The 26,421-nt window shown below is 42.0% G+C and overlaps 1 protein-coding gene across 7 annotated transcripts in view; it reads left to right on the plus strand.

Moving 5' to 3' along the window:
• Positions 1 to 26,421, plus strand: part of AKAP13 (A-kinase anchoring protein 13) — a 222,893-nt gene that overhangs the window by 57,895 nt on the left and 138,577 nt on the right. For all 7 annotated transcript variants that reach the window (XM_064456196.1, XM_064456197.1, XM_064456194.1 and 4 more), the window contains 2 exons: positions 6,721 to 6,765; positions 23,838 to 23,985. In XM_064456196.1, coding sequence (XP_064312266.1) covers positions 6,733 to 6,765; positions 23,838 to 23,985 — 181 coding nt within the window. In that variant the 5' untranslated portion in view covers positions 6,721 to 6,732. The remainder of the gene's footprint in view (positions 1 to 6,720; positions 6,766 to 23,837; positions 23,986 to 26,421) is intronic.

The raw sequence follows: 26,421 nt of genomic DNA on the forward strand, positions 1-26,421 counted from the left end.
CCTGAAACTCAATCCTCTTGATACTTCTAAGCACTTAATAAATTAACATTTTGTAAAAACCTGAGTGTGGGGGAGTGCCCTTGAGGACACTGTGCTTTGTTGAATAAGTAGTGATGTGTTTTTGGAAGCTTGATTTTATTTTTGTAGTGTAGCCGTATAGGAGGAAGCGATGCAGCCCAGCCGAAGGGGGTGGATATGTGCTCCCTGGAAATCCTTGGATTTCTTTAAACTTTCACAGCTTATGTGTTGTTTGTCTAAAGGGTGAGGATCTGAGGATTGTCTATAGTGCAGGTTGTCCCACTGTGGGATATTTATTGGTGGCAGCGTTACAGTACAAAACAAAGTCTGTTCATGGCTTACTCGCTTACAGATAAGCAGCATAAATAGTGCTTCTCTAATTTCTGTGGAATATATGTAATTTGGACTTCCTGGTGAAGTGTTACTCCAGAGCCTTGAAGTCACAAAATTTAATCCTTTCCAAGACTGAAGTCTGTACAAACCAGTGTTAGAGAATGTAACAGACTTTACTTTGTACAAAACCATTTAAAAAAAAAAAAAAGAAAAAACCCAACAATAACAAAAAAACACAAACCCTTCTTTGCCTTTCAGCCTGGCGATGCTGTGATGCGTCCTTACAGCTGGAAAGCCGTCCCGCTTTCTCTGCATTTCTGCTTATCTGTTCGAATGCTTTCCATGCGATCTGTAACTTAATCAGGTTCTTCATGTGTTCTTTGGCTGTTCTTTCCTACCCGCAACCACAAGCTCTTTATGGCTGAGATTGTTTTTTGTACAGCTGGGAGTGCATGGTTAAAGCTCTGCAAATACAGATCATTGTTTCTAAAATCAAATGCTAAAATTAAAAAAAGAAAAAGTCAAGTGCTGAGATTCAGGTAAGGTTCAGCAAAGCTTAAACTTGAAGTGTATCTAAAACTGAAGTTTACCTAAAAAACCTTTAAAACTGAACTTGAAAAGCTTGAAAAAACCTCAAACACTTCAATTTTAAGTGTTTAGTGCATAAGGGAGAGGGGAGGGGGTAGGTAGGCTTTCCCAGATATATACCACATGGTTTAACTGCCCCTTGTCGTCCTGCTTGTTGCAGCTCTGGTCAGTGGTTGTTGAGAATGGTCATTCTTGTTTCTGCCCATCCTGTAGCTCTCCTTTATGCTTTTTAAACAACAACAACAACAAAATAATTCCTAAACAGACTACTCTGAGGCTAGAGTCTTGAGAATAGCACAATGTTTTCTTTCTTACATACTCCTTGTATGGTTTGTGGAGCGAAGCAGCAAGGAGTGGATGCTGGGAAGCATGCAAAAGCTGGGTGGTGAAACTGGCATTTGATGTAAACCTAGTGCCAAAAAGAGCAAGCCTGAACAGGGCGTGATGGGAAAACCAAAAAGCCATTTTAGCATCTCCTAGCTATGTGGTGTTCAAAGACGGTCAGCGTTACTGCTTGTGCGCGGACTGGGTTGATCAGGGGGACCATTGGCCGCATTTTCAGATTTGTCCTCAAGATATATACTTTGCCTGCGATGTCTAGAAGAAATAAGCCAACTAATTAACGTTAAATTAAATGGTAGCTGGGAGTAGTGGATGAAGAGGATTTATTGCTTAGGCACTTGGTGTTCGTATCCCTTCCCTCTGCCTGTGCTTGTTTGTAAACTCTTCAGGGCAGAAACTTTGTTTGCATTGACATTTTTACAGCACATAACTGATGGAGTCCTAATCCTGGCTGAGGTTTTGGGAACCACAGTAAAGCAAATAAATGCTTTTTCTCTTTCTTTCCCCATCAGATGTTACCATTCCCAGAAGAATCAAGCATAGCTGTTTGTCCCCTTCCATGAAATTTTGTGCAAAATAACACTGAAGTTCTCTAGAAGAAACTTTAATACCACTCACTGTATTAATTCTCTACTGCTTAAAAGAGCAGAAAGGTATCCTTTCCATTTGGAGAAGACTTCAGTAGCTTTCAGTTTTACTGACCTATGCAGATCTTTATACTCTCTAAAACCACTGTTGCTTTTAAGACCTTGAACCTGGACTTTTATTTCATGTCCTACTTGCGAATTTGCAAACACAAGGGATTTCACTGTGTTATCCTAAGTGGAAAAACTTAATACAATTCCAGAAACACTGCAAGGTAAGTGTCTGGATGGCTGTAGAGCATGTGATAAACCTCCCAGGCACTGAAATTCAAAAGATTCAGCTATTTGCAAGAAACAATATGAATGTCTTAAGTACAGGCAACTGCTACTGGAGCAGAATCTGCTGGCTGCTGTGAGGGTGCTGATAGCATGACTACTTGTGGTGGGTGGGAGCTGGGCAAGGGAGGTGGGATTTATATTTGGCTATTGTTAGTTTGGGTTTCAGGGCAGTTCGTGTGCAGTCCAGGTCTGATCTCGCAGTAGGGACAGGTATTCTCACTGCAGTCTGTGATATCTGATAGAGCAAGTGCTACCTGCCCAAAAAGATAGAACTTTCTTTCTGGGGCTCAGAGCAGGCATCAGCTTGAAGGATGTGCTGCTCTAATACAGGAGAAAACACTTGAGCCTTTTTTTCCTCTTTTTAAATTTTCCTTATTTTTACACTTAAAGTAGTCCTACTTACTAATATGGTCTTTCTTTTGTTTTCCTTTTTCTTACTCTATTAGTTTGGGGTGCAGTGGGTTTTTTTAAAGTCTTTCAGAGGCTGCTCCCTGCCTACCCACTGGTTGGAGAAGTTCACTTGTCTAGAAACCTAAATTTAGTCCTTTGCTGACAAAGAATATTTTTTTGGGCTTATCTGTCACTGTTTTTCTCATGTGCTTTTGCCAAAGCACTTCCTAACAAGATAAAATATCTTCCAAACCCGCCCGTCTCCTTGCAAACTAAGTTTGCATCCTCTGAAAAATCGGACTGACGTGTATTGTGAAATGAGAAGTCATTTTAAGTTACTGATGTAAGGGCCGACTAGTAAAATAAGAGGGAGGGCGAAAAATCTTCCTTCAGGAAGCATTTTCAGGATTTTTGTTCTCTTGCTTGATAAGACCAAGTATTCAGCAGTGTCACCTTATTTTACTGCTACTGCTGTGCACTTCTCTTGCCAAAAGAAAACGGAAAAAAAAATGGTCATGAGTTTGGATTCATAGGCCTCCCGTTCTTTCCTTGATGAGAAGCATCATTATTATCCCTTCTTTACGCATTAAGTATTTACTTCTTTCAGACTCTATGACTTGTGGCACTTCAGCTACAGCTAAAACCAACTTTACCACAGAAAGAGGTTACCCAGTAGGAATTTTAATGCCAACCCATCCTTTCCTGATCTTTCTCCTCTTTCACATTTCTCTCTGCTCAGCTGCTGTCAGGCATCTGCCAGGAAGATGATGGAGCAGGACAAATTGCTCTGCAGTTCTGTTGGATGGCAAAGGTCCGAGGATGCCATCTCCCTTTATTCCTTGGAATACAGGAACCAAAATGCTCCTTTGAGGGCCTGCTCTTATGCAGCTGGTGTTTTGTTCAGATCCGAGACCTTTGCTGCAGCCTGTTTGAGCTAGACAGCACAGGAAAGCTCTTTTTACTGGTTTCCACCAATGGTCTTAACAGTATTAGTAAGAATGTTCCTCTTACTGTCTGCTCCATAAAAAAGGACTGAGGAAAAACTTCATCAAAGGAGCTTGGGCAGTGTTTGATGTTGGGACTTTCAACTAAAATGTCTTGAGTGTATCAAGCATGATGAGTAACATAACATCTTCTCACTTTGGATAAACCTGGCAGAGTAGACCTTGTGATGGAGCACATGAACTGTTGTTTCTCCTTTTTAGAAAGGTGTGATGGGTGTTGGTGGCAGGTGCTGGAATGGCCTCTTGTACAAAAATTGTGAAAGCAGGGATGGGGCTGACAGCTGATCAGTCCTATGGCATTGCAACCCAAATGTCAAATAAAGAAGCATTAGTTCTGGTGTAACACAGGTTCCTCCATGGCTTTGCTGAAAAGGGTGTGCTAAAGCACCGGTGAAGCATTCAGTAAGAAAGGAGACAAGAGGTCCAGCTTAGATACCCAACCCTTCCTGTCAACACCTCTCAGCCTCTCAAATCTGTGTCGGGGGGGGAAGATATAACAGTCTAGATCTGCTACTGCTTTTTGGGGTTAGATGCATGCCCCAGGCTTGCACTTAGGGCCTTCCTTCTCGTTTCATGAGGCTTTGGATGAGACTTTTTAGAAAATGTTGGCTTGATGACTGTGTAGAGCAAACAAAGTGGGGCAGGAGGGTGGTGAGAAGTTGGCTGGTGCCCCGTGGGTTTGCAGAAGCAAAACAAACAGCTGTGGTTGAAATCCAGGTGTGATCTCCCGGAGTTTGTGCTTGTTAATTTTGCTTTTTGAGTGAATGTAGATGTAATTTGCTTTCAGGTCACAGAAGTTAGTGCGTGTAATGGCAAGAGGGACAACAACATACCTGTGAACTGTGATAGGGAAGAGGTAAAGCTGTTAAATGACAAAAGAGGGAGGAATATATGGGAGTACATGAGAATAACTTCCTTTCCTCGGAGCAAACACCTGAGAAACTGAAATAAGTGATAAAAATAAAAAAAAAAATTAATTATTTGGGAGTAGAGAGAAACTTGAGGAGTAGAATATACGTATTGCCTGTGGTGTCTTGGGAAAATAGAAACCTATCATGTTCCGTTTTCCTGCATTTTCATGTGACATCCTTTAACTTGAACCTTATCCTATAGAAGGCCAGTAGTAATACTGCTAGTGTAGGATGATGGCTGAATTTTGGGGATAAGGAGTAATCCTAGTAGTTGATGTAAATGCAAAAGAATAGATTCTTTGTCTTTGAAGGTATATCACACTGTACCTTTTGTCAACAAAAAGAAAAGTTATTCAGTTACTTGTCAAGACTTGAAAAGATGTGGTGAGAAAACAATCCTTTTTATTAACTCCCTTTAAACATTATCTGAGGCACAACTGTTTTGATTCTATGCTGTAGTATTTTTTTTTAAGTCATCCAAATACTATCAAATTGCTGCGTTAGACTACAGGCCTTAATTTTGCTTCCTGAGGGAACAGGTCCATTCCAATGAGACTTTTTAAAAATCCGTATGTGAAGTGGGCTTAAAATGGAGTTTTTCCAGCCATGATTTAATTTCCGTAAGATGCAATAAACGCTTTCAGCTGGATAATGTTTTGGTACCTCTGTTCAAGATGCCCAGGTTCAGAGTAGGAGAGAGAGGCTCAGGTAGGTCATGAGGGATTGTCAGGGTTTATGCTTTTTTTTTTCATTTTCTTTTTAAGCCCTCAGTAGGACTGGGAACAGCAAGAGCGTGTTGTAGGGCAGAAGTGAGGATTTCTTGCAGTTGTTTGAAGCTCACCTGCCCAAGTGACAGCTAGTGCTACTAGGCCCCTATTTTCATAAGTCAGTCTTTGTAAGAGCTGAAAATACAGGGGAAAACTATGAAGCATAACCATTTTGAGATATTCTTGCTGTTGGATGGGGAATCTTTAGACTGGAAACGGGTGAATTTGACTAGATTTAAAGCTTCTGCAAAATATTTGTCTGTCCCTGGCTGCGCTGGAGGACCTTTTGCAGAGGGACTGTGTTTTGGTGAGCAAGCTTGGCAGGTAGCTCAGGCATTTTAAAGCAACTGGTACAAAACATTTCTTTGTAAAATAAGGAGTGTGTGAGGGAGCAAGGGTAGCAGGAATCAGCTAAGAAAGCTTAGGCTGCGGTTTAATTTCTGTCTCAGTAAAGGCAAACTGTGGGATTTGGAAGGGAACGAAGTATGAACAAGATTCTGTCTTTTCTGTGTGAAAAGCAGAGTGGCATTTCATCAGCTTTTAAAAAGGGTTTGAAGTATTTACAGAGCATTACCAGTACTGCAGACATGAGCAACAGCAGAAATTCCATTTTTAATATTTTTGCATTCCTTCATCTTAGGATCCTGGACTGCTTAATACACATATTAAATGAAAGCTTAAGAGCTTTGTTTTAAGGTGAATATTTCCTACTGCAGTGGAGAAACTAATGCAAATGAAATTCTGGTCCAGCCGATTCAAAGCTCAATGCAAATATCTTTCACCAGGTTATACAGAAATTCCAGGAGCAGACCTGAAATAGGAAATTTTCTTGACTAAAGTCACCTTGGTGGACAAGTAACGGTAGCTTTTGACTGTGAAAAGTGCTGATGCAGAATCATGAGCTTCGTCTGTTCTTGAGTAAACAATTCAGCGGGAGGGGGGAAAAGGCACCCAAATAACTTGGGCAAGGTAGTATTTGTCAGAGAAATTGGTCTTCTCCAACAGCGGTGAGAACTACAAATTTTTACAAATATTTTTTTGGGCAGGAGTGGGGGAATGCATGGGCAGATAGCAATTAAGGGTTTAATTGTCGTAAAAAAGGAGATTGGACATGAAGGTTGCTAGGAGGAAAGATAAACTGAGATGGACATGAAGAAGCGGGTTTCACTAGGATTATCCTCAGCTCCAACATTCAGACAAGCACTTTGCTCTAGAAATCATTTTAGAGTTGTCTTTGCTTAGTGTGAGCATAAATTTAAAAAGTGACAGATCTTTTTTGATATGAAAGAGAGAAAATAGGCAATTGTTGTGTAAAAGTGACTATTGGAAAAAATAATGTAGGGGTGCTAATACAGCTTCAGAAGTTTAATGTTCTGCAGCATGTGAAGAAGTACTTAAAATTTTACAAAGAAGTCTTAAATTTGTCTCTTCTTTTTTGTTTCAGTGCTCTGAGGTCATGAAACTTAATCCACAGCAAGCTCCATTATATGTGAGTACAAAATTTAAACAGTTTTTTCCACTCTTTGTGATTCACACAAAATATTCCCCTTCACCCTTTCTGGAGATGATGCTCCTTTTTTCTTTGTTCCCCAAAGACCTTATTTGTTATTTCAATAGCAGATGCTCGGTGGTAACACTCAGGTAAGTCACAGAGCTCCTCTGTCTTTCCAGCAGATAATTTTAAAGAGGTTTTGAGACATGTTGTAATGCTGTCATCATGCAGGCATCCTGCTTTTATTTTTTAACTCCCCAAAGCACGCTTGAGCGTGTGGCTGTGCTCCTGTGACTCGATGTGTGGAGAGGCCGTAAGAAGAAATTGCTTGTGTCGAAAATAGGGCATCCCGGTGTGCAGCGGTTGCCTGCTGTGGTGATAATTTTCTGGTCGGAGTTTTAAACGTGGCAGGGAGGAACTGGAAGCAGCAAACGGCTCGGCTGTGCTGCGAGTGCTGCAGCAGGAATGGTTTACGTCAGCCTCCTGGAAGCTTGTAACCTCGATGGCTACATTAATAAGGAACAAGCTTCCTCTCGCTCTTGAATAGCAGCTTTGTTGCAGAACATGGGGGACTGTCAAATTAGACCTGGATTTGTGGGGGTGTACGCACGTGTGTTAAATTTGTGCCAAAGCTGCCAGCCAGGCTTGTGACCGTTCATTTTCCATATCGCCTTGCCGTGCTCGGAGCAGGGTAGGCTGATGGAGCCATCCTGTGCTTGTGGTCCTACCCACAGAGCTTGCTAACAAGGTTAGAACTGGATGCAAGGATGGAAAACTTGGAGGGAAAATTGCTTGCAAATGTGGTTTTTAAGGGGTAGGAAGGAGAAACAATCAGGGCTGGTGATAAACCTGTATCTTGGACAGTGTTGTGTGTTGTAAATAATGGATCATATTGACCTTTAATGCCATGGAAGCTTTTAAATTTTGCCTACTTTTAATTACCAGCTGGAAGCTTGTATTGGAATTTATTCTCTACTTACTGAACTAAGCCTTGTGCTTGCAGCAAGATTAACACTACGTAGTGTGACCTGACTTCGGCGGAATGGCTTTCCTGGAGTACACTGCCATATTCTGCATTACTGTGAAACTAAATGTTGCCTGAAATTTGTTAAATCACAAGCCTACTTAATACGCCTTGACTTTGAAGAAACTTAATTTAAACTTAGGACACACTAAAAGGGAATGAAACTTTTATGTGCAAATATATGATGTAGACACTATGGTAGAAACACATGAATGGTATAAAGCAGCATAAAATTATTCTTATGTCTTTTGAACAGTGTATGACTTAACTAATCTGGAGGCTTTGTTTTCCCAGTCTTATCTTCTGACTTAGTTTATTTTCCCACCATTTTGTGTGGGTTTGTATTTAATATGTAATACTAGAGTGGCATACTTAAAAGTCCTCATCCTCACGTGATAGTGAGGAGGACTGGGCTGAGGTCGAATGTAGCCCAGTGTAAAATACTGATTATATGGCACTCAGTGTTTCTTTGCAATGCCAGCAAGTCGATGACAAAAAGAGAAACCCAAGGACCTTGAAAATTCAGTATTTAGTCTTCCTGTTTCCTCTCAGTGTAAATGCTTTGTATGTTGTCAGATGAGTTTTGTTTTCTGCATGTTGTTAATTGACAGCTCGGCTCATCTGAGAGTTGTTAGGTGTGAGCAGAACATAAAGAAAAAAGTATTTTCCTAGAATTTTTGTTTTTTTAAAGGCAGACACAACAGTCCTGGCCATTGGTAGGTGAATACCAACCCTCACCAGGTTCCTTCAAAGTGATGTCAACTCTGGTTTCTGGGTATAGGCTCCTAGAGCTTGTTTTCAAATAACTGACAACAGTATCCTGTGGATTTCTCCATAAGGAATTTCGTCTCTGAAGAACTGGAAATTACAGGCAGTACAGACATGTCAGGGATCTCTCTACATTTGTCTACTCTAAGGAAAAACTGCTTCACCTTTTTGTCCTTGACACCTTTACATTGCATCCTTTATGCTCTTTCAAGCCAATAGACTTGATTCAAGATTACTGGATTTTATTTATTAATTTTTTAAATCTTGCATGAGTTTCATCCTGAAAGCTCCATTTGGTGGTAGTTTTTATAAACACCTCGTTCCTTTTAGGATGAGAAAGTAAAAAATTATGACCTCCAGTTCAGTTCCTGGAAGCCAATTAGAGAGCTGGAGCACATTTTATCCTATCTGATAATTACCCAGTTGCCCAGATGAATACCTTAAAATTATGGAAAGTGTTTTGGTAATCTGAGATGTCTGATGTACTTGGGACCAAAGTTTTTTGGGTGATGGAAAAGACGGTACTTCCACATACGCACTAATAGAGAGATAGAGATTCCTGTATTATTCAAGTCAGTGTACATAAATAGAGACAAGACCACCTGCTGCATCCTTTTTGGTACTTTCTTTTGGCTGCTTGGACTTTTATTTACCTCTTCTGTGAAATTCAGCTATCCTGCTTCTGCAGAGCTTGTGATCACAGCCCGTAATGGTGAGACTACTGGCCCTTGTAAGTGTAAAGATTAAGAGATAAGGTGGGAAAACACATCCTGTAGGAATAATGAGTGTCATGTTTTTGTGATTAAATAAGTCTGTCCCATTTAAACATTGCCTGATTGTTTGCTGGTTAATGAGGTTGCCAGGAACCAGAGCTAAGTGTTATATTGCTGCGGGTTTGGGCTGGGACAAGAGCTCAGCCTATCCTCTGCAAACAGATGGTCCCTGGCTTGTTCAGTTGGTCCCCCCAGGAGCATCGTCTCTCTCACCCGGAGCTGTTTGTTACCTGCCCCAATGCTGTTTAACGATCTCTCCTGGCCCTGCAACAGCACAGTCATGGGGCAGAGGAGCTTGTGCCAGGAGAGATAGGGCAGCGAAGCATTCCTCAATATAGCATAGGGAAGGTTCACCACAGCGCGATACCGCTAATGCTGGTGCTTCAACAGGCTGTAGATCAAGCAGCTATCCCATCTGTACCACTGGCAACACGTAATTGCCTTTATAAAAGGCAGTGTTACTTTGCAGAGTCTGTGGCTTAATACTGTGGTGTGAATTTGAAGTAAAGATGTACCGACCCACTCTTTCCTTCCTCAGGTGTCTAATGTGAGCTGCTGTCTTGCTGGCAGCAGCGATGTTCTGAACAAGTGGGGTAGTAGAGTGGAGAAGTCATTGACAAGGTCTTCTGTGGTTCACATAACTGATGATGAAGGTTTGAGTGCTCAATATTACAACACTGATCTTAAAACTTTGTGGTACAAGCTTGACTTTAATGCAGAGGTGGTCTGCAGAGCCATAATCAGCATAGCACGGGGAGGGTTTTAACAGAATGAGCTTTATCTCCCAGCTTTCTCACTAGCACGGGTTACAGTTACAAAAAGCAACTGTCACTTGACTGGATTGAGCATATCTGATTTCTGTTGCTGCTCTTATCATGGGTTGTCTTCTTTCCAATGTGTATGGATATTCTGTGGGAAAGGGGATATTCTATAATACAAGGTCCTTAATATACATTGATTTCTGCAGGTGCATTTTACTGCAGGATGTGCAAAAAAAGTCCGTGTGTCTGGACAGTCCTTTGGTTGCCTGCCTCAAACTGTAGTCGGGAACTTCTCTGTTGATGCACAGATGCCGGATTAAATCTCAAACTGTCTTTACTTACATGCTACTTCAGTGCTGTCCCATCGATATGGGAACTCTATTGAGCACAGGGTAGTGGGTGAAGGACAGTGTTTCAGACATTATTTCTGATCTGCCTGGGGCTTTGTGCTTGGGAAGCCCAGGGCCTCAGAGCTGAAGGACGGAATTGTTCCATTTGCTGGTGGGGCTCTGGTGGAATGGGAGGGCTGCAGAAGTCTTTGACTGATGGCAAGTGGGAAGTTAAGAGCTTCAGTTTTGTTTGTGTTAAATACTTGTGATGACCTTGCTGATCATCACCATTTTATAGAGTTGTATCTCTCCACCAACAAAAGTCAAAATTTCAACTTCAGTATTGTAAGGTACTTCCTAGCTATTGTCAGTATGCTATTGGAATACCTAGATCATCCAGGAGTATGTGGGTAGGAAAAAAGGATTACCGTTGCTGTAAACAATGGAGTTTTATTATTGAGTGACCTTTTGTATTGTTGTGATTCATTAAGTTCTCTGTTTAAAAATGAAATAATTTAAGTTAGTCACTTAGCTTAAACTCAACTGTTGCTAACATCCAGGCAAGAGAAAGAAAATCAGAAAGAGCTTTGTAAAGGTGAAGTGTTAATCTTTTTATAAATATTATCATTAATTGAAAATCCAGCAGAGTATTCAGCAGGAGATCTAATTGCAGGAGGATCAAGGACTGCAAGCTGTGCCCTTATTTCTAAACAAACTTTAATAAATACAGAGTACATGTGAGTGAATGATCAAGGTCGAGTCTTCAGCTGCATATAATGTCCTGAAAAATCTTACTGACGTGTGGCTTCTGATTTCAGCTTCCGCTAGCTGTAGGATCTTTGTAATGTAATTGATTGGTCTTTTAACCCACTCGCATCTCCTGCCACTCTGAAATCAATGCTGGGTTTGTCTGGGTTTTTTTAAGAAGAATAACCTGAAAGCAGTACTAGGTATGAATGTGTTGGAACAGGACTGGTGTGACATGCAGGGGACGAGCTGGAAAGCATTAAGTGTCATCTTCTCTTGATTACTACCAAGGCTACAACCTTAGATCTGCCTTTAAGACAGGAATGTTTTTTCATGGTGATAATGATCAGAGGGTGTGAAATGGAAAAGATTAGCAGCTGGAGAAGGATGATGTATCGCTGCAAACTTTTTTCTTTTTTCCTTTTTGATTAAAAGGAATAAACTCGTTTTAAATCACAGCACTCCTCCTCTGCATGGTTTGTCTAAGGTGTGCCCACGTTATTTGGAGTGACAAACCCAAATGTGTCATAACTGGTGATTGCATGGGAGGGCAAATACTTAATTGATAAAAATGCTCCCATTGACTTTGGTCTTTAATCAGGTCTGTGCATGGAGTCTCTTGTATAAACTGCCACTTATGAGCTGTGTAACCTGCAGAGTTTCTCAAGGAGAGTTTTGATAGAGATGAGAGCTCCCACTTCCGAGCCAAAACGCCGTGCAACTTAATGAAGTATGAACTTCAAAAGCCTCAAAGAATGCACTGACCCTCTCTTAATATAACCTGGGTTTTGGGTACAGTAGGTCCTCTCGTCTGTTAATGAATGAACTACGCCTGTAGATTTCCCGGTGTGTCCTGCTTTAATCTAAAATGGGACGAGGTTAATGCTTATAATATTTTTCTCCCACTTACATATTTCACACAGAATGATGCCCTACTGAAGTGCACTGTGTATTCCTGAGAAAAACAATTGTGATAACCTCTGATGGTCACCTTTTAAGAAAATACCCTCTTTTGAATAAGCATTAAAGGATTAAAGAAAAAAGTTCACAATACAGAGAGTTTGAGGCTTGTGGCAGCAGTGCCTGTCCCAAGCGCTGTGGTTCCCCGTGTCCGTGGGTGCAGCGAGGTGTTGTGCAGGCATGCCTGCCTGGCAGCCAGGTTGTTGCTGTGGCTGAAACCATTTCAGGTGTGCCTTGTGCACTGTTTTGTGCTACATAATTAATGGTCTTCAGAATATCGACAAAAGGGCAAAATGAAAAACCTTTATAATCCTAGAGTAAAATGTTGTCATGAGGTTGACAGCTGTGGTTTAGTTACTTTTCTACTAATGCTGAATTTGTGGTGACAAAGGCCACTGGGATGCCTGCATATCTGAGATCAGTCCAGCAGAAAAAGTAGAACATACCTCGCATGCTTTTGATGTGGGGATTTCTCATGAAAATCACTATACAAAAGCCCTGTCTTACTTTCTCTTGAGGTCCTTAGGCAAGAAGAGAACCAGCCTTGATGTTTAGTTCAGCTCTGTGGTAAGAGGATCTGATAAACCTCTTGTCTTTTATTTGTTTGGGTACTTGATTTCTTCCTAATGACAAAGTAGTTTTCTGCTCCACCTTCAAAATGTCTTTGAATTATAAATGAGTAGAAGGCCTCTGAGCGCCTTTTACAAATATTTGCTTGTGTTGCTTGTGGAAGAACCTGCTTCTTTGTTGGTTTTAAGAAAGTTGGTCAGGGCGCCTGAATAAACTGATTTTTTTGAGAGGAGCACATTGTAACTTGTCTGGCTCTGCTTTCATTCTGCAGGCAAAATAGTTTCCTCACTAAACTGTGCTTGACCTCATCTGTTAAGTTTTTGTTACTTAAGTCCTTGATCCAGATTCTTTTCATCTTCCACTTCCCAAATTCTGGACTACATCATGCAAGAAGGCATCCTTTCTGTTGAAATGGGCATCTGGCAGCTGCCACCTGAGCTCTGCACCATGCTCTGGCAAGCTGCCTGCTGCTTGCCCGTTCCCGGGTACCCTAAATGAAGACTTTAGGTTGCACAGATTGGCTTGGCTTGCTTCTCTTAAGTGAGGTGTTTGCTACCTCATGAGATCTGTGCGATGTTAGTAGAGGACTTCTTGTGAATGGTCACTTCCGTGCATTTACTGAAGGCAGCTTTGACTGGAGAGGTCAGAACAGGTCTCCTGACCATCAGCATCACCTTCTTCCAGGATGAACCATAGATTAAATTGCAGCTGAGAGGCCCCTTCTCAATGCTTCTTCCATATTATCTGAAACTGAAGATGCTAGTGATTTGGGTTGCAGGTTCTCCTCCTATAATTATCTATTTCATCTTTTATTCTGCGATTCTGTTTTGTGGGGATGAATGTGCTGGTAAACAATAAATGGACTAGCTTAAAGTCTGGGGCATTTGTCTGAAATTCTGCCCTTCAGTCACCACTGCTTTGCAGCATTACGTGTGAACTTTAAATAATACAACTTCCAGAAGAAAGATGCCGGAGCTGGTACAAGGTAGGAGTGGGAAAGCAGAGGAGAACAACGATCCCCTCTTTTGGGGAGCTGTTAGTTTGCTTCGGCCTGTTTTCTGAAACTGCAGAAGGAATCCTTACGTTGTCCCAGGAAGAGTTTTATTAAAACCAGGTGAAATGGCAAATACCTCTTAGGTTCTGAGTTTATGGTCTTTATTTCTTGTGATAGACAATGAGCTGAAAAGACACTAGGATACTGCATCCCATCCCCAGTGTTGGCTGACCCTGTTGCCTTCCCTCTTCTCAGAAGGAATGAGCAACGAGGTCAGGACTTGGTGTTTAAGAGGTGAAAATACTCTTCAACTACTCCTCCTCTGTGGAACGTATTTATGTAGAGAGCTTGTAAATATTCTCATGTTACCTTTAGAATGACCAAACAGATTTCCCACCTTATCAATCAAGATATATGTCCCCACTTCATTTTCTGTATCAAAGTGCTGACAGTCCTTTTGTTGGAGTAGAGGCGGTTCAGACAGCAAAGCTGATGTGAGAGTAGTGGCTATGAAGATGTCAGTTTGATGAAGGCACAAAGTTTTCAAATAAACTCTCAAATCTCCTGGGCTCTACCTGCAGTGCCTCCCGTCTGCTTCTGAAGGTTGTGCTGTATGCAATGTCTCTGCAAATGCTTGTCCTCCGCCTTGCTCAATAAAGCAATGCCATATTGTGCATAAGTGGAAAATAAAATAAGCTGTGATTGTTCTGTGCAAAGATCGATGCTGTGCACTGCCATCAAGTGGCAGTACTGTTGCAGGACACGTTTTCAGTGTCTGCAGGGCTCCCGCGTTTCTGTCTTTGTTAGAAAGTGTTTTTTCTAAGCGTTGCAAAAAGTTTCATCTGTCTAGTAGTTATGATTGTGGGGGTACTTGTTGAGGAAGATAATAGTTATAGTGGTTTCTATTCTCTAATGGCAAAAAATGTAACTTTAAAAAGTGCTTCAATCATTACGGTAGCTCCAAGTACTGTAGTTGTGAAATATTTAAAGACTGGTGAGAATATTTTGCAGCTGGCAGGAAAATGAACTCTGTGAAGCACATTCTGAGCTCTGCCTCTTTGAGGGCTTTGCTGTACTGCAGAGGAGGCTGCAGTACCAGGAAAACGCCATCCTTCTGCTTTCTTAGGCCTTTGGATGTTAGTGTTCAGATCTGATGTATTTTTTTTTCTTTTAAGACACATCAAGGCTATTAGTAAAACTACTCCAGTGATAGGAGATTGTTTCAAATAATGTGTCATCGTGTGCACTGCATCTTCCAGGAATTGTGACTCTCTTTGATGCCAAGAGAATAGCTCGATTTCTGTTAGTCACTGAATACATTCAGACTGCCTGCTATTTCTCTGAAGCACTACAATTTTGTTGCTATTGCTACCTGAGTAATTAGCAGGATATACTATGAATCACTCAAGCACCTGGTGGTAAAACTGTCTGGTTTGGTTCGCTAACAGTATAGTGAAGAACAGAAGAGGCTTTAGGAAGAGGCCAGAGCAAGACATTCCCATCAGTTTGGATGTGTGTTATAGGGATTGATTGTAGTAGTTTCCACAATTTCTGAAAAATCTTGTAATAGTAAGATCGGCACTTGTGGAAACTGGGCGGTACTGGAGGGAATGCTCTTCTAGAGAGAGATTCCCCGTCTTTCATTTTTTCATGTTCATGTGGTGGCATTATATGGAGATTTGTGTAGTTCAGAGGGCAAACCCCCTGTGTTCCTCCATACCTTCCTCTTCTCTGCACTGGAGCTGTACGGGGCTTGCTGTGGAAGGGGTTTGGAGTCGCTGTCGATAGTTGCTTATTCAGATAGTGCAGGCAATGGTTACTGAGGACAGCAGGCATGCAGTGTTTTAAACGAATGGTCTGGCTAACACTACACTTCCCAAATAAATGAAAAATTAAATAGCTGTTTTCCTTGCTCTACTGCCAATTTCACCCAAACAATAGTTGTTTGTGTATGACACAAATGGTTGAATGGTACTTTTCTCATCCTTTCTATTTTTCCCCTTTACTTTGATTCCTGCCATTTTGCTGATAAATTTATTGTTAATTTTATCACGTCTTCCTGTGTGCTAAAAATTATTAGAATTGACTGTGGCTGTTTGGTTTTGTGCAGGCTGTCTGCATAGCACAGTCCGGCACCAAGCAGATGCACTAAACATGCTCTGAACAAGTGTTGGTAAAATAAGTGCTGCAGAGCATGTGGAGCCCCGTGCTAAAGCAGTGATGCAGCTAAATTAGCTATTAACAGCCCAATCTAGTAACTTGCCTGGCTCTGTGCAGCGAGGGGATATGTCACGAAGATGTACCCATAAAGATAAATCATGTGTGTCTCTCAGCACTAACGAGATCCTGTTACTTTGATGGATTTTCTGTTGGCAGTCTGTAGAGATCTCCTTCGAGCTGCCTGGATTAATATGTGTCTAATACCTATAATAGCATCTTGACACTCAGTAAAGATTCATCTCTGAGCTGATTGATTTGGAGACGAACTGAGACATGCTCTGTCAAAGCATGTAAGCTACTAATAATGGATTTCTTCAAGTGTACCTATTTCTGCAGAAGTTTGTGGTGTTCACACTGGTTCAGGGTAGGAAATCTGCTTCTTGCTCTCTTTTAAACCATTTCTCTCTTTGCAAATAAACCCTGCCGCAGGGTTAGACACCTTGGCTGGCTTGGGACATGGAGTAGCTGGGAGATTGCATTAATAAATCAGCTGTGTTGATGCTGGCCCTGCAGACAGACAAGTCGAGGGTGTCCATGCTGTGTTTTCGGCACAGATCGCACTCAGGGTGGATCTGTGGGAGCAGCTTGGGCCTGGAGGCAACAGTTCAGGGCTGTTTATCATAGATGTCAATGTTTTCCCACCTATTCCTTTTACCCAAAGAATCTTAACTAAACGGTCTCTTGACTTCGTATCCCTGCTTTGCCCTGCATCAGCCTTTTATCCATCAGCGTGCTAAGCTAAACTTAGTTTTGGACCAAATTCTTTCTCACCTTTGGGGGAAGAAAGTGGTGGAGAGAAGAAAGTTATTTTGCATGTGTGTTAGTGTTTCAGTCATGGCTTTGTGGCTAGCTTTGGAAGAGGAGATCGCTTGGCTCAGTGCAGCGTTAATGAAATATGGAAGGGATCACCTCGAGTTGCTATGTGGGCTGGCAGAAAAGCATGTACCATCGTTCTGCTCTTTTGGTGGCCTGTGGGCAAGACGTTACGGTCTGTAGCTGTATTTTTCTAAGGGCAAGAGACCGCTTTGCAAAATCTGCTTTTCTCATCACAGAGGAGCTAAGTATCCGCGTGTTAACCTGAAACCTTTTGCTGGCAGAAATAATAGCACTGCTGTTAATTTAAAAGGGAAATAAAGTGAGGTTTGGAGATTGGTATATACATATATTTATGTGTACGTATGTATTTTTTAACTGTTGGAGTAAATCTTGTCCTCCTTTGTGATTTTTAAAAATCTATTTTAAGAAAACAAAAACCGCCCATCTCTGCTTCATGCTCCTTTAAGATCAAGGAGTTTGAAGTCATTGACTATGAAAAAGGACCCAAATCTACCCCAAACTTGGCAGCTTGCCATTCTATTTATTTCTGGAGTCTCTCCCTGGAGGTTTTATCTGCAGGAGGTTGCAACACTCCAGCCGAACGACATCTATCTTTCTCCACGCTCCTGACCCAGGTCACTGCCTTTATCAAGGGGGATATCTCCAGGCAAGGAGGGATTTCTAGAGCTGCTCATGTTCAGACAGATTTCACAGCCTTGCCTTTGTTTCTGGGGACTGTAGTTCTGCAGAATAAACTGGTTTTGATGTGATTTTTCTCCTAAATGCTCTTCTAGGGCAATATGTGCTGGCAAAATTGAGGATGTCTGTAATGACTGCTGTTATCTTGCTGTAACAGATACCTGTGACCTCGTCCCCTGGTCTGTTCCTTACATCTATGTGCGCTGGGAGCTTGCAGGGTAAATGGCCACATCTGCAAAAGGAGGTGGATGTTTCAAATAGCATTGTTGCAGCATCTGGGAGTGAAGTACCGGGGAGCAATGTCCAGGCCCTAATGGTGTTGCCATGAAGGAAAATGCACTCACAATTAAGTGAGGTGCGCTCACAAACTTGCCCCATGCTGAGGCAGAGAGGGAAGGGGGCTCAGCTGTGGATGTTTTATAGGTAGGAGCCATCCCCAGATTCCACTCCTCTGGGTTGAGCTGCTCATCTGCTTCTGTTAACCTGAGAATAGCAGCCTGGAAGAGTTTACTGGACACAGGTTATTTTTTTTGCCATGGAAGAAGAGCATCCCTTGATTTTTATGAGCCAGCAGTGATAGCACTCACTGCCTGCGTCACGGCTGACTGGACGGAGCGCTTAGTCAGACCAAAACTGGGATCCAGGCCTTTCTCAATTGAAGGGTTATTCCAGGAGATGACAGCACTGTCATGTTTGCTGTAAAAAATAGTTGCCCAAACCCCCATCTCCTTTTGCAGCCAGGAGCTGCCGTGGCTCTGCCTGGTTTTGTTCTGCCCAGAGATGTCCGTGTGTCCATGTGCTGTGGGTGTTCTTTCCACAGGTCATTCTCCGGGGGTTGTGCGCGTTTGTACCAACCTGAAGTAGCCTTAGACAGGAGGGATCTTCCAGAATACTCAGCTGAGATGGGGATGCTGTCTGGGAGCTAAATTTTGGCTGTTGACTTAGCGTACTGGCAGAGGTAGATGGTAATGGATCATCGAGCAATTATACAATACAAACAATTAAAATATATATAATGTATTTACATATATAATACAGAAACAACTATATTTTGCTGTTTTTATTGTGGGATGATTTCTGCTAGGTTTTCTAAAGCTGCCTTGCATTTGCCTTTTCCATCCTCCAGCTGCTTTCAGACTATTCTGCAGTTCTCAATTTGAGGTGGAATTGTCTCAACTTTCCCTTTGATTTTGTCTAACTCAATTATTGCTGGTCCTGTGCACTTTCCAAAGAAAACTTAATATGATTGAAAAGCCAGCTTTTCCTTTAAAAGCCATTTGGAAGGAAAATACTTTGTGTATTTGAACCATGATTCCCATTTCATTGATGGGGAAGCTCGAAGCACAGGGATGTGAAAGGACTTGCCTCCTGCTGTAATTACAGCTTGATCCTGTGCACTCTGTTGTCGAGCAGTGGCTGGAGTAAAAGCAAGTCCAACTCTGTCTGAATATGAATAAATTAAGGAACCAATGAGCCTAAATTCCTTGAAGGAGGAGGAAGAAATCACAACTGTGATTTTGTGCTGTCCTCCTGGGTACAGTGCAGCTCTTAGGAGCTATTTAGAGCTCCCCAAAGAGGGTGTGGGGGAGAAAAAGATCTGTCTCAAAAGCGTATTTCTCCTTTTGTGTCCCAACATAATGCAATAAGCAATGACCCAACAAGGTTCTGATTCATGTTATGAATAGCGGAAACAAAACAAAACTTGTTACAGTGGCAGGTTATGTTTACTCATCTAATCCAGCACCTAATCCAGCCTCTTTAATAAAGCATCATCACACCAACATCTACAGCAGGTCTTCAGGAGGAAATATATTGGGAGGAAGGTTTTTTCCTTGTATGTGAATCTCTAAGCCACCTAACACATGCACTTTCCCTCACTGGCTAGGCTTTACCTGCATGAAAAATCAGCTGGGAGGTATCAGTGGTCATCAGCAGCAATTTTGCTTTTCCCCATAAAACAAATTCAGGATTACTTGTTCTTAGTGGCTTTTTTTCATTAAAAGCAGAATGCTAAAGTAATGCCTGAGCGCTTCGGCGTTGCTATCTAAGACATGCTTCATTTTCATAAGTATTTTTAGACTGTGTGTGTGGGGAGGTCAGAGTGGGTGGTTAGTGGGTTAGATAACATACTTCAAAATTCCCAGTGTGAACCGTGGGGGAAAACCAGTATAGAAATCACATGCTTCAGCTATAAAGATACAGCTTGCCTTTTCTTCTTTCTCCTTTTTTTTTTTTTTTGTTAAGAAACTTTAAAATCTGTTAGCTGGCACGTAGTCTATTGTAGAGAAATGTAGCTATTGCTGGTAGAGCTGATATCCCTCAAGGAAAACTCACCCTTGCCAGCTAAGCTCATGGTTTTCATCTGGAGGTCTTGAATGTTGCATTTGCCAGGGCTGTCCTTGCAGTCCTACTGTAAAGGATCCTCTATGACTGATTCCTAAAAACCAGACAGATTTCCAGAGCCTGAAGTTGTCTTTACACGCTTAAAACATTTATTTTTGGAAGGTGGATAGTATGTTTCATCTAATAACATAAGCGATCTTCATTCTTTGAGCTTAAAGATATTGTTCACTTTACCATCACTTCCAAATATTGCTGGAGTCATGTATTACAAAGAATAAAAATCCTTTAAAGGTAAATAACTCACCTTTACAGACACAGAAACAGTCTGAGAAAGGCTGAGTCAGAGCTGCTTGCACTTTGCCTACACACAATCTCTGCACCTTCGTAATTGCTGCGTTGGAAAACCAAATACCTGAAAGGGTGTAGTTGTCCTAATGCCAACAAAATGTGCTGACAAACAGGTGCATTGTCTATCTGGCCTTGGTTTGTAGACCTAGTAACAGCATTTGGGCCTTTTTAGAGGTAATTGCATTTCTGCTCCCTTAACTAAGCCAGAGGTTCAGAGGTGTGCCGCGCAAAAATCCCTTTCTGAATTGTTTTATAGGAGTTTAAAGCCCAAGGTCAGGGCTTTAAACCCATCCCTTGGTGAGGCAGTCCTTCTGCACTCTCCCTTCAACTTGAGGAAGGGACTGTAGGTGGAGGAAAGAGCCGCATCCACGTTCTTTACATCCAGTTACAGCTATCTGAAACCAGAGATTTTTCAGATCCGAACATGAATGGACCAAAGTGGAATGTTTTCATTTCCAATGGGCTTTAAGCCAAGTAAATATTAGTCGATCCAAACTAGTTTTGAAATTAAATTATTCTTATTTGTTGGAGCATTCCAGAGAATGACTTTGATCTGTCTGTACTTTCACCAAAGGGATATTGGCAGGCTGGCCTCCCATTTCTAGCCATTCGGGATGAAAGAGGGGTTATAATAACCACCTTGTGTGGCAGTGATACTGAACAGATGACATTTTTTGGACAATATTAAATGAATAAAGGTAAACATACTTCAATTAAAATGTTTTTGGAGGCTGAATGCAATAGTCGTGTTGGAAAGTCTTCTATGTGGGTTGGAGGAATTTGGCTGCATTTGTAACTGATTTTCTTTAACTCCAAAGACGTCTGAAAGAGAGGGGTTTGTTCTTGGCATTATTTCCTTTTCAAATAAATACGTTGTTTCAATGTAACTTTTAAAAATCAAATTAAAATTGGCAATGGCCAATAAAATTGTTAATAACTGGGAAGTAGAGATGTGTGTTGAAGGAGGACAGTCTTTCTTATTTAGTGCTTTGCCCTTTTCCTTCTGGGATCTCGGATCACATCAGGCACGGTGAGCTGGGCCGTGCACTGTACGGCTAAGAGGTAGCTCAGAAGACACCTGAAAATAAACTGAACCACACAGCAGTGAAGTGGCATGTTATCAATCTTGCTGAAGATATTTGGAGACAACTTAAAATTTCAGCTAAAGAACCCACCCCCCAAAGCAGGGCCACCTTCAAATTTGGGTCGGGCTGCTCCACAACTAAAGTTCGGGTATCTATACAAGAAGGTCAGCTTTTTTTTTTTAAGCCCCAGCTTAGACAGGTTTCAGGTTATGTTTGCTGTTCAGATTTTTTACATGTATTTACATGTCTTGTCAATCACTGTACATATAAAATAGCTTCTGCAATAACACTGCAAATTAAATTGCTTTTCCTTGATATGGAGGTGACTGTTTTGCATGGATAGAGAGGTGTCTTCTCGTGTGCGCTCTGTGCGGCTTTGCTTTTCTTTCCCAGATTTCAGAGTTAAATAAAAGGAAAACCTCCTTTAACAGATACTACGTTAAACAATCAGTCCTGTTGATGGGTGTCCTGAAATGTCACCTCCATTTTAGGTCCATTTAAGTACTTTGTGTGTTCATGCCTTAAGGGAGGAACAGTTTGAACGAAGACCGATATAAAAACTAAAGCACAAAGGGTTTGTAGGTTAAAACTTCAGCTTTTTTTTTCCACATCCGCTCAAAACTGGATCCATTTGCTTGAAATGGAATATTTAGTTTTCAACTCAGCATGTGAACTGGTCATGCTTGAATTTAAAGCTTGATTTATTTCTTTTTGCACCTGTTTTTATTTTAATACTGACTATGTACATTATATACTTTTGCTACATGGTTCCTTTCTCCCCAGCTGGAAGTCTGGTCTGATATTATCACATGGGACCTTCCTAAAATGTACATTTGTAACTCTGCAACCTCTGGAGCTGCAAACTAGACTCCCTGCTCCATTCATCTTTTTTGAATTAATAGTTTTCTTTCCTGTGTGTTATAAGACTGACTCACATATTTGTTTTGAAGACCAGGGGCTGGTTGTATACTGTGCTGCAAAACCTTGTTTCTATCAAAACAAGGTGCAACCCTGCCCCTGGCAAGAAGTACCAGGCAGGCCAGATCAGAGGAGGAGAACCGGACATGAACTTGGAGGAGGAAGCTGTGGTGGGGCGTATAAGGAGCTGAGATGAGGGAGAATGGGGGGAGATGTGAGATGGAGCGTGGGAAGCGATGCTAATGCGGCACGCGTGTACGGGCCAGCTTGGAAGGCTGGGATTCTTCTGCAATAGTTATATTTGACAAAGAGATGGGAAGAACTGAGTAATCTTAAGGAGAAGTTTTTAAATTAAATGCCATGCGTATTCTATTGGATATGCAAAGTAGAATTATATAAATCTGCAAGAATAATAACAACAATAATAAAAAAAAAAATGTATTCCAGATTTGCAGCCTTAACCATGTGCTCAGTGGGGTGGTGGCAGAGAGCTGGCAAATGCAGCTGCAGCGTAAAACTGGGGCATCCAACTGGTTTTGATCTTGATAGGAAAGGGGCAGGAGGTCACGACAGAGTCTGTTTTTATCAGTGCCTCAGATTTTATATAATTCTTTGGGCTGATAAACAATGTATGGTGAGGTCAAATGAACATGCTTTGCTTAGTGCTGTAGTAACTGGAAGCTATCCTCTTCCCTTGCTTTCCCTTCCCCATGAAAAACTGAAGTTGGTGGATATTTTTCCGGTTCTTGTCCATGCAGGTGTATTTACTGTATCCTGTGCTGGGTTAACCGTGATAACCGTGGGTACCCTTTAGGGACATAATTTTGCTGACAGCAGAGATGAGCAAAATGATAGAATATACTGAAACAAACTCTCCCTAAAACTAAGCAGGAGTTTTCAGCCAACAAATCACGAGAGACTTATTTTCAGAGCTTGAAGAACTCCTTGTTTTGATAATGTACAAAGCTTTTCACCAAGGCATGAGCTTATAGATGAGTGAGAAGAGCTACCACTGTCTGTACAGCCACAGTTACTGGTTCTGGTTTTGGTTTTTTTTTCCTTTTTATTTTTGTTGGGAAGGTGGAAGAAATTTCAGTGGATATGAAACTTTTGTATCTTTGCTTATAGATTGCAGATGAGAGATGCGTTCAATGGTTAAGTTGGTTACACTAGCACTATCAACACAGTGGCTCGCTTGGACGGGCAAAATGTGAACGCTTAAGCAAGGATTTGGGAATTTGTTCAAATTTATGAAGACAGAGGCAATTTCAGGCTGCTATCCTTATTCTGTTGTTTTCGCTGTGCGTGTGTGGGGGGATATGTATGTATATGTGTATATGCATGTGTATAAAAAGCCCTGTGTGGGGCGCGTGCTCACGTTTGTCAGACTTCGCATGATTTTACCATATTAAGTTGCTATTTTGAATATACCCTTAGAGATTTCTACACATCTCTTCCCAGATCTGCGCTCAACACATTTTCTAGCTGGTTGGCTGGCTGTCATGCTAAAGATGGCTTATATATTTTATATATTTATATATATATATATTAATTATATATATATATTATATATAAAATTAGGTTGGGCCCCGAGTTGTGTTAAAGGGGTATATGAACAGGGAGCAGGAGCCTCGTAGGTAGAGAAGTTTCATTTTATATGATGCAGTTCTTGCAAACATAAACCTAACCTTTTTTTCTTGCCCCTTTTTTCTAGGGTGACTCTGTTATTACAGTGCACCTGACTGAGGAAGACAAAGTTGAAGATGATGTAGTTTTTTACATGGTCTTCACTGGATCAACTGTCCAACACTGCACAAGCACGAGAAAGATTAATCCTGGGAGTCTGGAGACAATTTCTCCTGGTAACAATTGTTTTTGTATATCAGTGTATCAGTCTATGAAATTTGGTTAATTCAAGAGGACTTAAATGTAACGCTGTTTTGATTGTCTTTTTCCTCATTTACACACAGAGAGTAGAACGTGTGGTTTGGATGACTGCTCTTGCGTTTTAAAAAAATCTCTCACTTGATTTCACTAGAATTATGATTCTGAGATTGTAATTATTTAATGTGTAACTATGAGATTCTAGTGTAGAAAATACACGGTTATATTTACACATAGTAAAAAGCTTTTAAATGTGAGCAAGATAATGGAAGACACGTGTGCCAGGTTAGAGGTGCTGTTGTCCAAATGGTGTATAGCCCGGTAAGTCCTAGCTACGCTTAGGATCCCCTTAACTCAGTAAGGTTCATTGCTGTAGTCCTGGTGAAATACAACTCTTTTCCACTAAATCCTGTCACGCAGATCAGAGCCAGCACAGAGTTTCTGAAACTCTTGCAGTGGCAGGCAATGTGCGGTGCTTGGTGCCGTCCCTCCAGCACAGCCGGTTCAGATCGGGTGGGTTTTCACATTAAAGCCCACCGTTCTTTTTAAGCCTTCGTGCCATTAACAAAACAAAACAAATCGGCGCAGCATTTTCCGTCGGTGACTTCAGGACCGTGGGAATGAGCGTGTTCCAGGCTGCGGTCCTTACCATTAACCTTTCATTCTGACTTGTTGCTATGCAGCACATTGATACTAGTGTGAGAAAAACGCCTGACATTTTCACTATACACAGTATAGCTGAAGCAGTCAAGTGTATTTCTTGGGTTTGCCTTTTTAACTATCTCATAAGCATTGTTTTATGAGAGATGCACGTGAAGTAAAATTTGGGCTAAAGAGTGTGTTTTTTTTCTCCTGGGAATGAGTGGCTAAAAGTTGCCCACTGTACTTTTTCATTTCCTCCTCTTTGTGCTGTTCAGGTTCTTCAATTGGCTTGGGAAGAGAAGTCTTTTTACGGTTGCTGATGGCTGGAGTCTCATGCAATCAATTAGATTAGCGCTTATTTTCTCCCAGAGGAGGGAGAAGGGGTGGCTCCTTCCCTGCTTTTGTGTGGCGGGCGCGGGGCTCTGCCAGCCCCGTTTGCGATGACCTCACCCCTCCCTTGGGACCGCGGCTGCGTCGCTGAGAAAGGAACTGAAAAGCTTCAGTGTTCCCCTTCAGCCCGTGCGGGAACCGCGTACTTGATGGGATTTCCGGGAGGGAGCGATGCTTTCCTATCACTGCTGGCCCTGATGTCCTCGGAGCAGCAGTGGATGTGCCGGGGCGGTGGCTGCCAGGCGGTACCCAGGGCGATGCTCTGGGCTCTGCCTGTCCTGCTGGCCCCAGATGCAACTGAATCACTGGGGAGGGCTCCCTGGGACTCATTTTGTGGGAAATCTGGCTCTGTTCATGATACAAAGGGAAAGGCGGAAATTGCTCTCAATTGTTCCTTTAGTTATAATGGTCTTTTTTTTGACCCAAGAGTCATGATCTTGTGGCGTGGGATGCTTGATAGGGATGGGCACTTTCCCAAAATACAGCTTGTATCAAAGATTTAATGGACCATTTGGAAAGGTAGTCCCATTCCTGCCAGACGGCACTGTCCGGGGCGGTGGTGCGAGGGAAGAGGTGACATCTCAGATGTAAAGCAACGATTCGGATAACACCATCTTCTTTGTACCTCATTTTGGAGAAGCTACCTGAGAAAAAAAGGCTAGTGGTAAAGGGGGTGCTGGGGAGAAGCCAGTTTTCTCACACCTTGTGCTGACACCGATGTGTTTGTCCAGTGTTGCTTTAGCACTGACTACTCTGATTTCAATAAGAGCGTGACTTATTTCAACTCAGCTCTTCCTACTCCTCCTCCTTCCTGAGCTCGACAGTGAATTTGTAATCATGTGTTTACCCTGTATATTTGGCCAGTTGCCTTGGAGATGCTTGTGGTGACTCAGAGCTGGCGTTGTTTGACCTCGCTGCAGGATTAGCCATGAACAAGAGGCAGTGTGTGGGAGACCAGCCCTTGTTTGAACATCCAGGCCTGGGCACTTAGTAAATGCTCTGCAAGGGAACTCTTGCAAACAGCTTTTACCCAAAATCTCGTCCTTTGCTTCCAGCTTTGAGCATCTTTCCTTTGTCTGTGCGACTCCAGATGTGTTGCACATCCCGGGAGCAGAGCTGCTCCTTGCGGACAGCTCAGGTGGATGCAGGAAGGGCTTATTCACTCAAGAGCATACCGAGCCTCTCTGCTTGCCTGCCTTGGACCTCCTCTGCTTCCTTTCTGGGCTTGGAGGCTCCTTCCTCATCCTCGTCCCAAGGCCTCAGTTTCATATGGTCCCCATGAGATTTCAGATTAAGTCTGTCAGGGGCTGGGGTGAAAGGGGTAACCATAATTCTGTTAAAGCTAATGTAAAAACAACACCGATTTTATTTTTTTTTCTTGA

The sequence above is a fragment of the Phalacrocorax carbo genome, chromosome 7 (genome assembly GCF_963921805.1).
Source record: "Phalacrocorax carbo chromosome 7, bPhaCar2.1, whole genome shotgun sequence".
In the NCBI taxonomy this organism is placed as follows: Eukaryota; Metazoa; Chordata; class Aves; order Suliformes; family Phalacrocoracidae; genus Phalacrocorax; species Phalacrocorax carbo.